Here is a 16,474-nt window from a genome sequence, read left to right as displayed (position 1 = left end):
GAGGAGAATCCAAAGGTGAATCCAGCTGAGAGACCTCAGGTAAACACTGACTCCGCCCAGTGACAGGGGAGGATATAAGTAAACGGTTACACACATTGGCTAGGTGTTTCCCACCAAAGGATTTGTCACCAATTCAGTGCTCAGCAGCAACACCTGAAACACAAAACAGAAAGAATCACCAAAGCAGCCAAAGAGAGTCATGTACTTAACAATCACCATAGCCGTCTTTAAGAGTAAAATTTATTTATAAAACAAATGGGTGTTAGGGGTGACAATCCCATGGAGCTACTTCTCTATTTTATTCCTTCGTGGCCCTGACATTCCATCCAAAATGATAGCATATCCTTTTATTTTCTCCTATTAGTCAGTAATTCTTCTGGTTACAAATACTCTGCCCACCCACCTAAGCAGATAATTTTATCAGGCTTTGAATATCATGAATTCAGGATTCTTGTATTAACATCAAAGAAGAAACACATTCTTTAACTATGGAGGGAGTCCTACAGTGCCTGGGCAATCTAAGAAATCTCATAAGACTTTAGGAGTGATATATGATTGCAATTTGTTCAAAAACTTGAATAATAACATTAATATGAAAATATGTAATAAAGGTGCCAAGATCCAACTCTCTGAAAATCTGCAACCGATATATAAGTACACTAAATGCCTATACTAATGCAGAACATTTTTCTTTTTTACTTGCCAAAAGATCTAAAGCTCTTTCTTATGGGTTTTACTTTTTATGTGCATTTAGATAAAGACCATTCTGAGCGGCTTCATAATAAGAGGATACCTAGGAAAGTGGACGCTGTTAATAAAAACAGTAACATTAGTTCTCGTTGTGTCCTCTGGCTTAAGTCTTGGAAAGGAAGGACCATCAGTTCATGTAGCCTGTTGTTGTGGCAATTTTTTCTGCAGCTTGTACTCCAAGTACAGCAAAAATGAAGGAAAAAGGAGAGAAGTAAGTTGATTTATAAAAGGAAAAATGTGAATTCATTATCCCCTATGAAAGTTCTGTCTTAACCTGGTGATATATTTGTGTCACAGGTGCTTTCGGCTGCAGCTGCAGTAGGAGTCTCTGTTGCTTTTGGAGCTCCAATTGGCGGTGTTCTTTTCAGTTTGGAAGAGGTACTGTGCGTTTCTCTTAACTGTTATTGTACTGTAAATTGAAACTGATGGTGCTGACGTCAATGAAAAATTCCAAGTCATTGTGCTTCTGCTTGCTTATTTAAACATTATTCAGGCAGAACTACGTTTGTGTGTGTGTGTATATACTGCGTATATATACAGTGGGTAAAATAAGTATTGAACACATCACCATTGTTTTAGGAAAATATATTTCCGAAGGTGCTATTGCCATGAAATTTTCACCACATGTAACAACCCATGCAGTCCATACATACAAGGAAACCAAAACAAATGAGTTCAAAAATGAAGTTATGTGTAATAAAATGGCACAGGGAAAAAGTACTGAACACGCTAACTGAAATTTATTTAATACCTTATACTAAATCCTTTGTTGGTAATGACAGCTTCAAGATACCTCCTGTATGGAGAAACTAGTCACACGCATTGCTCAGGTGTGATTTTGGTCCATTCTTCCACACAAAGAGTCTTCAAATCTTGAAGGTTCTGTGGGCCTCTTCTATGAACTCTGATCTTTAGTTCTTTCCATAGATTTTCTATTGGATTCAAATAAGGTGATTGGCTGGGCCATTCTAGCAGCTTTATTTCCTTTCTTTGAAACCAATTGAGATTTTCCTTGGCTTTGTTTTTGGGATCATTGTCTTGCTAAAATGTCCATCCTCGTTTCATATTCATCATCCTGGTAGATGGCAGCAGATTTTTCTCAAGAATGTCTTGGTACATTTTTCCATTCATCCTTCCTTCAATAACATGAAGTTTGGCAGTACCATATGCCAAAAAACAGCCTTACGTCATGACGTTCCCACCTTCACTGTTGGTATGGGGGTGTTTTTGGGGTGATGTGCAGTGCCATTTGACCTCCAAACATGGTGTGTATTATGGTATCCAAAGAGTTCAATTTTGGTCTCATCTGACCAGACTATATTCTCCCGATATTTCACAGGCTTGTCTAAATGTTCTGTAGCAAACTTTAAATGGGCTTACACTTTAAATAATGCTTTTTCTTCAGCAATGGAATCTTGCGTGGTGAGCATGCATACAGACCATGGAGGTTAAATGCATTACCTATTGTTTTCTTTGAAACAATTGTACCTGCTAATTCCAAGTCTTTCTGAAGCTCTCCACAAGTGGTCCTTGGCTCTTTGACAATACTTCTGATTTCTGATTCTTTTCACTCCTCTGTCAGAAACCTTGTGAGGAGCACCTGGTCGTGGCCCGTTTAGGGTGAAATTATGTTCTTTCCACGTCTGGATTATGGCCCCAACAGTGCTCACTGGAACATTCAGAAGTTTAGAAATCCTTCTGTAACCAATGCTATCAGTATGTTTTTATACAATAAGGTTGAGAAGGTCTTGAGAGCGTTCTTTGCTTTTACCTATCATGAGATGTTTACCCATTATGTTTTTGTGTGACACCTTGGTAATAAGACACCTTTTTATAGGCCATAAGTTGAGACTGAACCAGCTGATATTAATTTGCACTGACAAGAGGATGGATTGCTTTCTAATTACTGATAGATTTCAGGTGATGCCTTGGCTTTTCATGCCTTTTTGCACCTCCCTTTCTTTTTCCCCGTGTCATTCCATCCATTTTATTACACATAACTTAATTTTTGAACTTTCTTTGTATGTGTGGATTGTATGTGTTTCTTTGTATGTGTGGATTGAATGGGTTATTACCGACATGTCGGGAAAATTTAATGTCAATAGTACCATAAGAAATTGTATTTAATTGGAAAAATGGTGACGTGTTCAATACTTTTTACAGTAGTATTTTTAACATTGATAGTACCAGTCATCATTGCTTTCCTTTTCCTAGGAACTCAGCAATTACACACACTAAAAGAGCTACATGTAAAATGCTGCTAATACTAAAAGACCACCGATCGGTCTTCAATAACCTCTGAGAAACATTTAAGAAAACAAGACATTTAGTTTACTGTTTGTTCAGCTGTGAATTGGTAATCATGGTCTTCTAGCACTTGTTTGCATTGCAGAATTAGAAGACCTCTGCACTTCTACATTGGAGGTAAATGACTATATATCATGAGCAGCAGTAAACTAATGGTTACTCAGAGGGGACATTAGAATCTTATGAGAGGGACTTATGAAACAGAGAGCTGCAGCAGATGTAAAATATGTAAACTGTAAAATATATAACAGATGGAAGGTAAAGATTGGAAACAAAGGCATATGGAAAGTCATTGACCACACAATGGCCATAAACCAAAGCACAGCAATGCAGAAGACCTGTACAACACTTGTGACTTTGCTCACATTAGTCATCTTTCTACTCAACATTTACTTTTGAGTACTCAGATGTCATAAGGATATAAAGCAGTATAATGATGCTACCACTTAAATCAGGGTAACTGATGTGGCCAATGCAAGGATTATTATGGTGACAGGGTGCTATTGTCCTCATAAGTAGTATTGTTTACATTTTAAAGAGTAATTCTACTTTTGCAGTCAATTTTGAGAAAACCCCACTATATGTTTGCTATGTGTTCCCATTCACACAGAACACCTAAAATATATTTTTTAAAAATATATCTTACCTATATTTATAGCAGCAAAAATCACAATAGCAAAATCCTGGAAATTGGCGTTGGTTCCGTTCGGCCAGCTCAAACATAAACTCTCCTGGATCATGCTCAACGAACGAATGACAGCAACCCTAAATGATAAAATGCAACAGTTTGAAAAGATATGGAGCCCCTGGATTCAATATTTAACGGGAGGCTCTAGGGATGCACTGATATAGGGGGACCGGTGGGGGGCAGGGGATGGGGCGCGGGGGTCACTTTCTAAACTAACGTTCTCTTTCTTTCTTTCTTCCTAACAACCTTTCCTTGGGTACAACTTTCTTCTTCAATACCTCTAATTGGGCTGACTAAATAAAGTGGGTCATCTAGATGAAATCTAAAAATGTAATGTTAACTTCGACACAGACCCCAATGGAATAACATGAATGTAGTAATTACTATATTAATCACAGCTTGGAGGTTGATATGTCAGCACCATATCATTGATAGTTTATAATCACTTTCAGTGTAAAGAGACAAGTTTTACTATGAAACGGTTTATATATTTTATACTTATGTTTTACTATGGAAAATGTGTATTGTATGTTCGCTGTATTCTTCATCCAATTTTCTGATTGTGTGTACTAGGCATTATGGCCCCTACACACGATCAGAAAATCGTATGAAAAATACCGCTTTCGAAGCAATCGTACGATAATCTGATCATTAGTACACAGCTTTTGAGAGCCGATCACGCAAAAGTATGCGATGGGACAAGCATGAAAACTTTTCACGTACGGTGCCAGATCGTACAAATTTTCGTTTATTCAGTACAGTTGTCCTTCGAAAATACAATACAAATACACTACAACACATTACATCACTTCCGAATTTTTATTCTACCATACGAGAATTTTCATAGCTTTAATAAACTCTTCATTTTTGATATGAGACTAGCATGCAAAAAAAAAACAAACGTCTACCAGGAATCAGATTGGCTGTATCCCAATGCAAACTCTAGCTACCTATCATTAACATACAATGCAGGAAGGTAGTTTCAAAATTTTTAAAACTTTGTTAGGACAGACAGTTTTCAAATCTAGTTTACAGCTGATAATGAAGAACCGTGAACACAGTACAGACAGGATGGATTATGTTAAACATTACGCCACAGCCCCCTACTAAACATTATAAAGCAGGAAGATCATGTAATGTTAAAAGTTAATAAGAACATGTAACAAATATAAAGTAGATGTTACATAGTACATAGAGGTTGAAAAAAGACACAAGTCCATCAAGTCCAACCTATGTGTGTGATTAAATGTCAGTATTACATTATATATCCCCGTATGTTGCGGTCGTGCAGGTGCTTATCTAATAGTTATCCCAATTTGGCTTCAAAAGTGGAAATACACTTTAAATCTTACTGTTTGTCAGCACAGGAAGTAACAAGTATGCAGTACAAGGAAAGATTTTTAAGCTTTTGGCCTTGGACCTTAATGCTTATTATATAAAAGACAGTGGAATATTTTTTTTTTAAATTAAGTTATATGGAATGTTTTTGACATTTTATTGCTGACATGGATTTTAATTTCTGATTGACACTGTGGCATCTTCAATCTGATATCATATTTTTAGTAACACAGATTGAAGACAGGGGTGGACTGTGTGTCTAAAATCAAAAATGTTTAGAATCCCTTTACATTTTTTTTGTTGCTAAGTGTGTCCTTGCAAAGGAGCTACAACTTCTCTTTTTGACCTTGCGACCATTACAGCTAGGACTGAAAGTGAGGAAACATTCAAAATGTTAAGATGTCAGGTCAGGAATAGAGGGTAAATCTTCCAATGGACACTTCTTTTGATAACCACTGTCAAAGAAGGGATTTACATCACTTTTGAAAGTTTTCCTCTAATGCCGCGTACACACGACCGGACTTTACGGCATACTAGGGCCGGCGGACCTGAGTCCGTCGGACAATTCGATCGTGTGTGGGCTCCAGCGGACTTTTTTTCCCCAAAAGTTTGATGGAACTAGAAATGCAACATGTTTCAAATCTTTCCGATGGACTCGAGTCCTTTCGAAAAGTCCACTCGTCTGTATACTAGTCCAACGGACAAAAACCGTGGCTATGAACTTCCTTGTTTTAGTCCGGTCGTACGTCATCACGTACGAATCCGTCGGACTTTGGTTGATCGTGTATAGGCAAGTCTATTCATTCGGAAAGTCCATTGTAAAGTTCGTCGAAAAGTCCGCCGGACAAAGTCTGCCGTAAAGTCCGCTCATGTGTATGCGGCATTACTTTCTGTTGTATCTGCAGAACCTGAAGTTAAAGGAAATGTGTTTTTTTTAATTCTTTAGGATAGGTTTTTTTACAACTCTTTACTCTGTTCAGGGTCGTCTTTAACACAGGGCAAAAGGGGCAGCTGCCCCGAGCCCAGTCAATGTTCAGATTGCCCAAAGCAGCTGCCCCCTGAGCCCACAATGCCCGCAAATAGTTGATAAGTGGAATCGGGAGGGCCCAAGAAAATGTTTGCCCAGGGCCCAATCAATATTAAAGATGTCCCTGACTCTGTCCAAAATGAAAAATGGTTTACCTTTAGATATACTTTAAAATAAGTAAATCCAAAACTGGCTCTTAAACTTTGACATCTCAGTTTTTAGTAGACCATTGTGAGTGTATTCACACAGTGTCTAGTCAAAACTCATTGCAATTTTAGAAAAAAAAAAGTCTCCCAGAAATCAGTTTCTTTTTTTATCTCTACAAGTGTTTTCATCTGCCATTTGATGACTTATAATTAGTGGTGAAGGTCAGATGACCACATGGCTCACTGTAAAGCTGGTTGAGATCTAGTATAGCAGCAGCAGAGGGTTGAAACCTTTTTAAGAAGATGATGGCTGTTATTGCCCACCAGTGTGTGCTGAAAACCATGTCATCTAAAACACCTCTTTCCGCTTTTAATGGAGGAAAGTTCATATACAGTAAGTGACAGTGTAACACTGAGGGAATGTTCAATGTATCTCTAAACTTTTAAGAATAGGATTTAAACAATTTGCATTTTTTTTTCTTTTTTAGGTCAGTTACTATTTCCCTTTAAAGACACTGTGGCGTTCTTTTTTTGCTGCCCTTGTTGCTGCTTTTACGCTTCGATCTATCAACCCATTTGGCAACAGTCGCTTAGTTCTGTTCTATGTGGAATATCATACACCATGGTACATGATGGAACTGATTCCATTCATTCTTCTTGGTGTCTTTGGAGGGCTTTGGGGAACACTTTTCATTCGTTGCAACATTGCTTGGTGCCGTCGGCGCAAGACCACGAGCCTTGGCAAGTATCCAGTACTGGAAGTCATTGTGGTAACTGCAATCACAGCCATTATTGCTTACCCAAATCCATACACTCGGAGGAGCACAAGTGAGCTGATCTCAGAGCTGTTTAATGACTGCAGAGCTCTGGAGTCTTCTCAACTCTGTGATTACATCAATGATATCAACATGACCAGACCAGTGGATGACATCCCAGACAGACCAGCTGGTCCAGGGGTCTACACTGCAATGTGGCAGTTGGCATTAGCTCTTGTGTTTAAAATCATCATTACTATATTCACATTTGGTATGAAGGTAAGCCCGCTATTCTATTCTATTTTTTATTTTTATAATTATTATTATTATTATCTTTATCAGTTAAAATGAAAATATGTCTGATTATTGGGACTCCTCAGTTTAGTAATGCAGAGCATTTTGATCAACAGTGTCTTTGATTTTGTGTGCACATTTTTAATGCAGATATTTTTTTGATGCAAGTTACTAATGCTGTATAGAAGAAGCCAAAAATAGAATGCCCTGCAGAAAAGTAGATGAGGTTTCAATTTTAAAAATGATTAATAAATTCCTGACATTTTACAATATGTAGCGAAAGAATAATAAAAAAAAAAGAAAAAGCTGTACTTTTTATTATTAAAAGGCAGTCCTTAAGTTCCAGGCAATTCTCTTTGTCTGGGTACAGTTTCTCAAGGTCTTGCAATAACAAAGAATTTTAAAAATTCATGTTATTTTCACCATTTCGAGAATTATGCAGATCTGGTGCTGTTTTTAATTGCTGTTATACATTCCCTTTAAATACAGTATATATTGGATATACACGCGACTATGCTTATATAGAATTATTACTATGTGAAATAAATGGGCAGGCTGGATGGACTACTCGGTCTGTTCTCAATATTCTATAATTTTATGACTATTCCTGTGCCTAATCCTCAACTGTATCCTTGTTAGCTCAGATGTTTCTTTTATAATATGTGTTTCTTGGTTTAAATTGATCAATTATTCAGCCTGTTTTTCTCATCTAGAACATGTTCTCCTTTATGTTAGCCTGTAGACTTGTTACAGGTGTCTTTCCTGGTTTCATGAATATTTACCACTTGTTTTAATAAGAAGGACCACCAAGAGACTCAGCTGCAGCAAATCACATGGGAGCACTTTTCTAAATATTTAAATATCTACCATTAATAAAATAACAATCCCTCGTGATACAAGTATGTCTTTGATAGAAGTTTCAAGTATAAATATCCTCTGGTTGTCGGGGAAGTACTGAACACTGCAGAGCAGTTTTGGTCTACCTGATCTGTTTTGTGTAGCGTGAAGTGAAATGTGTTTTATCATAGTCCTCCACAAGTGTGTCTATACTTTACACTGAGTCCTTTGTTAAATTATTATAATATGTAAATGAACACAGGGCTATCTAATAACATAAGCTAGTTGTATACATAGGGTACTAGTATGTTAATTTAACCACAGAATGTCAGTTGTCTAGTTTGCTCTGAATCACTGGTTGTCCATCTGGCGTTTTTAGATGCACACACTCTAAAATAATATTTTCCTTAAAATGTTTTAGTGGAGAATGAATTCAGCCTATTTTCAATGGAATATTATAGACATTAGTTAAAAAATAATAACAAACCTATTCAAGGTCATTTGTCCTTTAATGTCTTATTTTACTTAAAGGGTAGCTATACTTTTATTAAAGAAGAACATTAAGTTTTGCTTTAATTACACTTACTTCTGTGCTTTACAAATAAAACACGTGCATTTGGAAAGGGCTGGTAGTGCACCTCAATGCATGAATAAATGCATCTTCATCTTAAAGAAAAATGGCACTGCAACATATAATTTTAAATAACACTCTAATGCACCTAGCTAATACACCACAATGTAAATTTAAAAAGTGTACTGTCCCTTTAAGTGAAGACCAATTTACAAACCAATACACATAACTGAAACATTACAGATCAGTGCACATAAATGAAAAATATACATGTAGAAATCAGTGAAACGAATAAATTCCTATATTCATATAAATCACTAATTAATATTAAAGTGGAGTTCCACCCAATAGGGGAAGCTCCCCCCCCCCGCCACATTTGGCACTTTTTGGGGGGAGCAAGATACCTGTCAAAACCAAGTACCAGCTCCCACTTCTGGGGAAGATCGCCGCACAATGATTGCGGCAATCTACGAAATTTCCAGCTCCTCCTCCCTCCCCCCTTAGTGAAGATGCCAGAGCCTGCACCCACAGCCGATGGACGAATCAGCTACGGGTGCTGACATCGCAGGATACCTGGACAGGTAAGTGTCCTTATATTAAAAGTCAGCAGCTACAGTATTTGCAGCTGCTGACTTTTAATTTTATTTTTGACAGTCTGGAACTCTGCTTTAAAAAGTGCATCAACGAATAACATGTTCAAAAGTCCATAACCAATGAATTCATAATTCAACATAAAGTGTCCATGTGCCTTCAAGTGCTCCATGCTCAAAGCATAAAGGTCCTTTACTGCTAAAAAAGTGCTCCTCAGAAAATAAGGCCTTATACCATACAGGAGTGATCTCTAATTATAGAGATCATATGCCCTTTATTGCCTCAGGATGGCCGACACTCTCACCATAAAGCATCCAGGTAGCTCAGTGACCCTGTCAGTAAGATACAACAGTGGGGTCTCCACAAAAAGAAAGCCTTGGCCTTTGCTCCACACAAGAATCTACAGTAACCATGTATAATAGGCAAAAAAATGGAGAAGCCACATAGTGTAATATTGCAAAGAAACTTCTTTTAATAAAAGGTAAATGTGCTTACATGTAAAAGGAAAAGACATGCAGTATACAGAAGCATGGCCGCACTTCCGGCGCGTTTGTGTGCGAAAATGTCACACTAAAGCTCCACACGATACACTTCTCCATAACAGGCGTCCTTTTTGATTGGAGGCTCAATACACCACAATGCAAACACATTTTAGCCCACTGTAATGGATATATGTGAATTATTTATGTCACTACCTTGTATAGTGCATCACAAATAGACAAACATTTCCTAGCACACTTACCAGCTATGTATATATAACAAATAATAAAAAAGTGATATGTGCTCCGTGCCTAATCATAAACACTAAAAGACCTGTAAGAACAAAAAGCTGCTCCACTAATTGGGTATAGAAAAATACTCAAGATATAATTGTATAATTGTGCAGTGTATAGAGGACAATTGAAGAAAATTAATAATAGTGAATAAATCTATATACCAATAACATAAATTGAAATAAACTATTAAAGTTCATACATATACAGATAAATTAATTGACTTAATTAATCTAATGGCATAGTAGCCAACCGTGATTAATATTTAAAAAGGTGAAAATTTACCTTTAAAAAAAAATATTTAAAAAAGTGAATAGTCCCAAACAACAGTTCATATTGAAATTCTTCAATGTAGAAAATTTTCCAAAGAAGTAGGGAGTAGTCCTTTACCAACCACTAAAACGACACCCAATGTGTTCTAGATAAATAATCTGCTTACCAGAAGAAAGTCAAATATCGCTTTAGCAGGATAGTGCCTGCACACGTAAGTGTAGCCTGGAGATGTATGGAATCCTTCCTCCTCAGAGTATATACATGGGATATATGAATAAATAATAGAACCCATGGCGTAATCCTATTTATTAAAAAATTACATAAAAAAGCAATAACCGAATGGCCGCTTACATGTAGATGTGCCTTTACCGGGGACTGGGCCTGCTGGCTTGTTTCTGCTAGTAGCTGTGTGGCGCCTTGCTTCCACCTCTGTGGTTCGCGTGCATTTCACCAAGTCGACCGGAAACAACCAGAGAGACCGGAAGTGACATGGAATAGTGTGACCAGGTACCGCCCCAACGTACGTTTCGTGAATACGGCTTCAGGAAGCGTAATCACGAAACGTACATCGAGGCGGTACCTGGTCACAAATATCCCCTAAGGGATATATGACCTTTAACTTTAATGTGTAGTCAAATCTACTCCTCACCTCACTCCTTCAGTCTCCTCTCGCATTACTAACTAACTAACTGACATATCAGCATGGATGTCGCACCACTTCCTTAAACTAAATCTCTCTAAAACTGAGCTATTAATATTCCCCCCCGCCCGTGCCCCCCTCCATGACTTTTCCATCAAAATCAACAATGCAACCATCAGTCCCTCCCCTCACGCCAGGGTACTAGGTGTAATCCTAGACTCCGACTTGTCATTTCAGCCTCAAATCCAATCATTGTCAAAAGTTTGTAGAATTCACCTCCGTAACATCTCTAAAATTCGCCCTTTTTTAACAAATGAAACCACCAAGCTCCTCATTCACTCCCTTGTTATCTCTCGCCTTGACTATTGCAACTCCCTTCTCATTGGCCTACCGCTCCATAGGCTATCCCCTCTTCAGTCTATTATGAATGCTGCTGCCAGACTTATCCACCTTACCAACCGTTCAGTGTCTGCCAACCCTCTACTTCAATCCCTACACTGGCTCCCAATCACCCAGCGAATTAAATTCAAAATTCTAACCACAACATACAAAGCCATTCACAACTCTGCCCCAAGCTACATCACTAATCTTGTCTCCAAATATCACCCAAATCGTCCTCTCCGCTCTTCTCAAGACCTCCTGCTTTCAAGCTCTCTCATCTCCTCCTCCCATGCTCGTCTTCAGGATTTCTCCAGAGCCTCTCCCATCCTCTGGAACTCGCTACCTCCATCTATCCGGCTAGCCCCTACTCTTGCTACCTTCAGGCAATCCCTGAAAACTCATCTCTTCAGGAAAGCCTATCACGTCTCCAACTAATCTCCTACCACTTCCACCAGCTCATTCCCCACAGTTACAACCTTTTGTACCACCTGCCCCACCCTATTAGATTGTAAGCTCTTCTGAGCAGGGCCCTCTTAATCCTATTGTATTGTATTGTATTATATTATAACTGTATTGTCTCCCTTTTATATTGTAAAGCGCTGCGTAAACTGTTGGCGCTATATAAATCCTGAATAATAATAATAATAATAATAATAATAATAAATCCACGTGCAACATAAAGTGCATAATAATAATAAATAGTCCAAACATGTGGTCTTGTGAAGTGACAACATAGACGATAGAGTGATCCTCCTCTGCACCCACAGTGCACACACCGCACTCACCAGAACTTGTTGACCTCTTGGTTACAAAAAGTCAAAAAACATTTTACACAATGGTCAGCCTCTTCTTCTTGGGTGGAATATGGTCTGCAAATACTTTCCAAGTACTTCCCTGGGTCTTACCTCTATGCCTCTATATACCTCTATGTCATTAAAGTGCCTCTGTGCCTTTAAGAACCTCAGTGGCAATCAATTAGAAAATTAATAAAAAGATAGGGAAGCCCCTCATAGTGTAATAGTGTATAATAGTGTATAGTAATTATTATTTACTTGGTGACCAAAAAGCTAAAAATGCACTAACATGTACATTGAAAGAGGTAAAGCAGGAAGTATAAACTAAGAACGCTGATATGCATTCCACCAAGCGGAAGTGACATTTACCAGAAGCCCCGCTACCTCGAATGGACACTGCCTGTGATCAAATACAAGAACCCCAGTAGGGGGTTCACGTAATTACCTGGGAGGGGCACCCCCATTGAAAACACAGTACAGCTAAAAGCAGCACACATTTTCGCAGTTAGGCACAGCATGTGTATGGGCTCATTGATTACTATAGTGCTGCATTTAGATGCGCACAAAACTATTTGCAATGTGCATGAAATCACAGCATTTTTTATGGCTGTGTGAATGAGCTCTTACAGTCTCTCTATCCTGATGCTGCTGATGAGTTTGGAAGGTCAGCTTCATTTTGTCTGTTATTCTCTGTAAATCATCCCGGGGCAGCCGCTGCCTACTTTTTGATAGCTTGTATGAGACCACACTGTACTAGACAGCACGTCCCAATCCTTGACCTCCATTGTAGTAGCAGTGCAACTTGGTCAAGATCAAGAACACTTGAATAGAACGTACTCTCAACTTCTGATTGGATGTTGATCATTGGCACATACGCATATAGCAAAGCCTTACTGCCTTATCTTCCTTATCTTCCTTCTATACATGGCACCACTGGTGGCCAATGTCTAGATGAATGTAGCTACTTATACTATTTATGCTTAAAAATACAATGAATGTTTTTTTAATGAACATAAATAAAATAATTCAATGAAACTAAGAAAAAAAATATTATATATATACTTTTCACTTATCTAGTGCCGCACTGCTCTCAAGATTGCGTGCATAAATATCATAAATAATGTAAATCTCACATAAACAATATTGTAAATTTACATATAAATGTTACCATAAATCCAGTGCAGTGTAGCACCCTCCTAGTTTGGTTGCTAGGGAAATTCAGTTTTTGGCTTAAGCCTAGTACACACGGGTCAAATGCCGTGCGACACCGGCCAGGTCAATAACAACCGGCCTTTATGACGGCTTCTGTCGGACGAGCATGCGGAAAAACCAGCAGCTGACTGGCTCCCGATCAGCGCTCTCAGCCAATGGCTAAGGTGGGGGGCTGTCCCCCTCCCAGACCACAACGGCTCAGAGGTGTAGATCTCTGTACTGATTATAGTACAGTGGCTACGGTTGGAGCTGACAGTTTTTTTCATTTAACCCAGCGGGTTGAATGAATAAAAACTGATAGTGTGTACTAGGCCTTACTCCAGAGGAGTTGGATTGCATGCTTTGGCCTAGTATGGCTCCACAGGCTGTGGGATTGATTGTTTATCCCAGGCTTTGAACTGTTGCTGTATGCCTGACTGCCCCTGCACTGTCTGGGAAATAACCTTTTCTAAATTCAGCGGCCCTTTCTGGGGGAAGCCCTACATAAGCATAACTAGCACAGTCACAGAACACCAACAATGTTCAAAAAGGTCAAAGTCTAAAGAGATTGTGTTCATACCCCTATTCCAGTGTGTCCACACATGATATCCATATTCCAGTGATCAAAACATTGTCCACGCAGTCTCCCAACCCCGCTGATTCAGTATGCTGATTCTTCCCAAAATGTATCCTCCATCCATTAATTATATACAAGTGAACAAAAAACAAACCTAGTGTGATCCCTCCCCCAATGGACTCGTACTCATCTTTTATATATGATCTATACTGACATACATCAGATTGGGTATGCAGGCTTCAGGTCCAAATTCCAGCTATACCAGTTGACAAACCTTCCATGGCTCATTTCACATACATTCAGATAGAAGGAACATAATCTCGCATAGCATGAAATCCTTCATTTTTATTAAAAAGTAAATAAATAATTCCACTTACAGTGTTTCTATACACAAGTACATAAAAGCTTTCAATAATTGCCTCTCTGTTCCCTTCCCTGACACAGGTCAATACCTCTTCATTGGAGGCACAGTAAACCACAGTCACATACATAAAATACAGTACTTGGTATTCTTTTTGTTGGGAAGATTAAAAATGTCTGTCAAGTTGTCTCACCTCACTTTCTGACCCTGTGACAGCTTGTCACCACATGACAAGAAATAAGTGAGCAGTTGTCGCTGTACTAGGAACACAGAGACAATGATATTAAACTGACAGAGGTTCTAACCATTCCCCTACTACTGATAATGTGTTTTGCTTCATTCAGTGTCCCTACTGGGAAATCTTATACTTTGAGTCACAGACTAAAAAAAAAACCCCTGACAGTTCTTCGAACCTTTCCACACTCAAAGCTATAAAAAAAAATGCAGGAGTTGGGCTTTAATCCCAGAAAGTGACAGTGACAACTGGAAGACAAGGCATAAAAAGAAGTTTTAGGCACAAAGGCACACAACTATTGTAGTCAGCAATGTACACTGTAAATATTGAGCTTGATACCAAATTCCTCCTTCCTAGCCTCGGTGCTGTGCTACTACAGTTACAGTAGTTACAGTTTACTAACCATTACTTATAGAGCTATATTTAAAGCATGCCCACAGTCCGTTTACACTACGCTAACAACATTTTTGTCCAGACCCACTTGTGGAGGTTGTAAGGGTTGATGAAAGAAAAAGGGCGCACTGGCCTTGTGCTAAATTTTTATTAGGAGTCAATAAAATAAATAGATACTACTCACAAACATAGGTAGTATAAACTCCCATCGGGCCACTCAACGTGGTAACACTTTCCCAGACTCTCCGATATCTCGAGCATAGGGAGGACCTTACCAGGGTTCTTGCTGGCTGACGCGTTTCAAAGGTATGTCCTTCTTCATCAGAGCCATTGGCCATTGGAGAAGAATAAAAGGCAATGTCCCCTTCTCCATATTGCTGTAGTCCATAACCTGCCTACACCAAGTTTAGTCTCCTTCTTAGGGGACAGATTTGTTCCTATAAACATAAATACATAACTCATGTTGCAAACACATATACAATCTCACAGCTTTTGGCTAGTAATATTTGAAACTTGCAGTTTTGTCTTGCATAGTGATATGGCAGCTTATTTTTAAACTTGGCAAAACTGCATTTAATGGAAATTAAACTGTGATTGCGTTATTTATCAGCCCTTAGGCCTCTTTCACACAGCTTTGATCCATTGGACAGACTCCGCTAGCTCAGCTGGTGATCGCTCCATTGATCTACGCTGAGCAGGCGAATGACAGGTCCGTCTCTGCTTACTGCACAGAGATGGACCTGTCAGAGCGCCGCTGTTCTCTATGGGGAGATCGGATGAAAACGGGCAGCATGTCCATTTTCTTTTTTTCATAACATTTTTATTGAGTTTTTCAAAATCACCAAAAATACAGAGCGTACAATACAGTAAGCGAAGGTATAGGTGAGTGGTATGTACAAACATACAATTGCAACAAAGTACTCTAGCAAATGAAGGTAGCAAACACCGACCACCGATGTAGAGGAATACTTAGAGAAAGGCTTCTGTGGTAAATGCTACATGTGGTCGGATGATGCGCGATATACAGGGTAGGTTTTTGGGGTACGTCAACAGTGAAGTAATAGGACGAAAATAACCATAGGTCTATCTAATGTTATCTAAAGTGACGCATTGTGCGCCCAAACATATGAAAGGAATAGTAATGTGTAGAACGGGAAACTTATGGGGGAGACTTCCACACCGTCTGGGTTCCACCCCTGCTCCGTTCACCCTTAACGGGACCTTCACTGTGAACGGGGCGGGGTGTGTAGGGGCTCAGAGTTTGCGTCCAATGGAATGACGGTGTGTCAAGATTAGGTCGTGGTTCCCGATATCAAGTCTACTTGAGGAAGTGATAAGGTTGGCTGAGGTTTGATAGTGATGCCGAGGGCGGTGTTCATACTTATGAGGTAAAATGTAGGGGAATAACGGTAGAACCGGTATGTGGAGCAACAGAAGTCAAGGCCTTGTCAGCTTGACATGGTGAAGGAAGTGTGAAGGGAGGGAGGGGGGCGGGAGAGGGGGTGGCGGGTGAACAAGGTGGGGGGGCCAGTGGTGGAAGACAGTTCTATGT

The 16,474-nt window shown here is 39.1% G+C and overlaps 1 protein-coding gene across 5 annotated transcripts in view; it reads left to right on the top strand.

The window, feature by feature from the left end:
- CLCN4 (chloride voltage-gated channel 4) overlaps nucleotides 1-16,474 on the top strand; it is a 124,682-nt gene that overhangs the window by 68,687 nt on the left and 39,521 nt on the right. For all 5 annotated transcript variants that reach the window (XR_012241739.1, XR_012241738.1, XR_012241740.1 and 2 more), the window contains 3 exons: nucleotides 755-961; nucleotides 1,048-1,128; nucleotides 6,745-7,290. Coding sequence is in view for 1 of the 5 variants with exons in the window: in XM_073616353.1 (XP_073472454.1) it covers nucleotides 755-961; nucleotides 1,048-1,128; nucleotides 6,745-7,290 (834 nt within the window). In the remaining 4 variants the exon portion in view is untranslated. The remainder of the gene's footprint in view (nucleotides 1-754; nucleotides 962-1,047; nucleotides 1,129-6,744; nucleotides 7,291-16,474) is intronic.

The sequence above is a fragment of the Aquarana catesbeiana genome, linkage group LG02, assembly GCF_042186555.1.
Source record: "Aquarana catesbeiana isolate 2022-GZ linkage group LG02, ASM4218655v1, whole genome shotgun sequence".
Lineage (NCBI taxonomy): Eukaryota > Metazoa > Chordata > Amphibia > Anura > Ranidae > Aquarana > Aquarana catesbeiana.
Note: the sequence above shows the minus strand (reverse complement) of the source record. Positions and strands in the feature narration are given on the sequence as shown.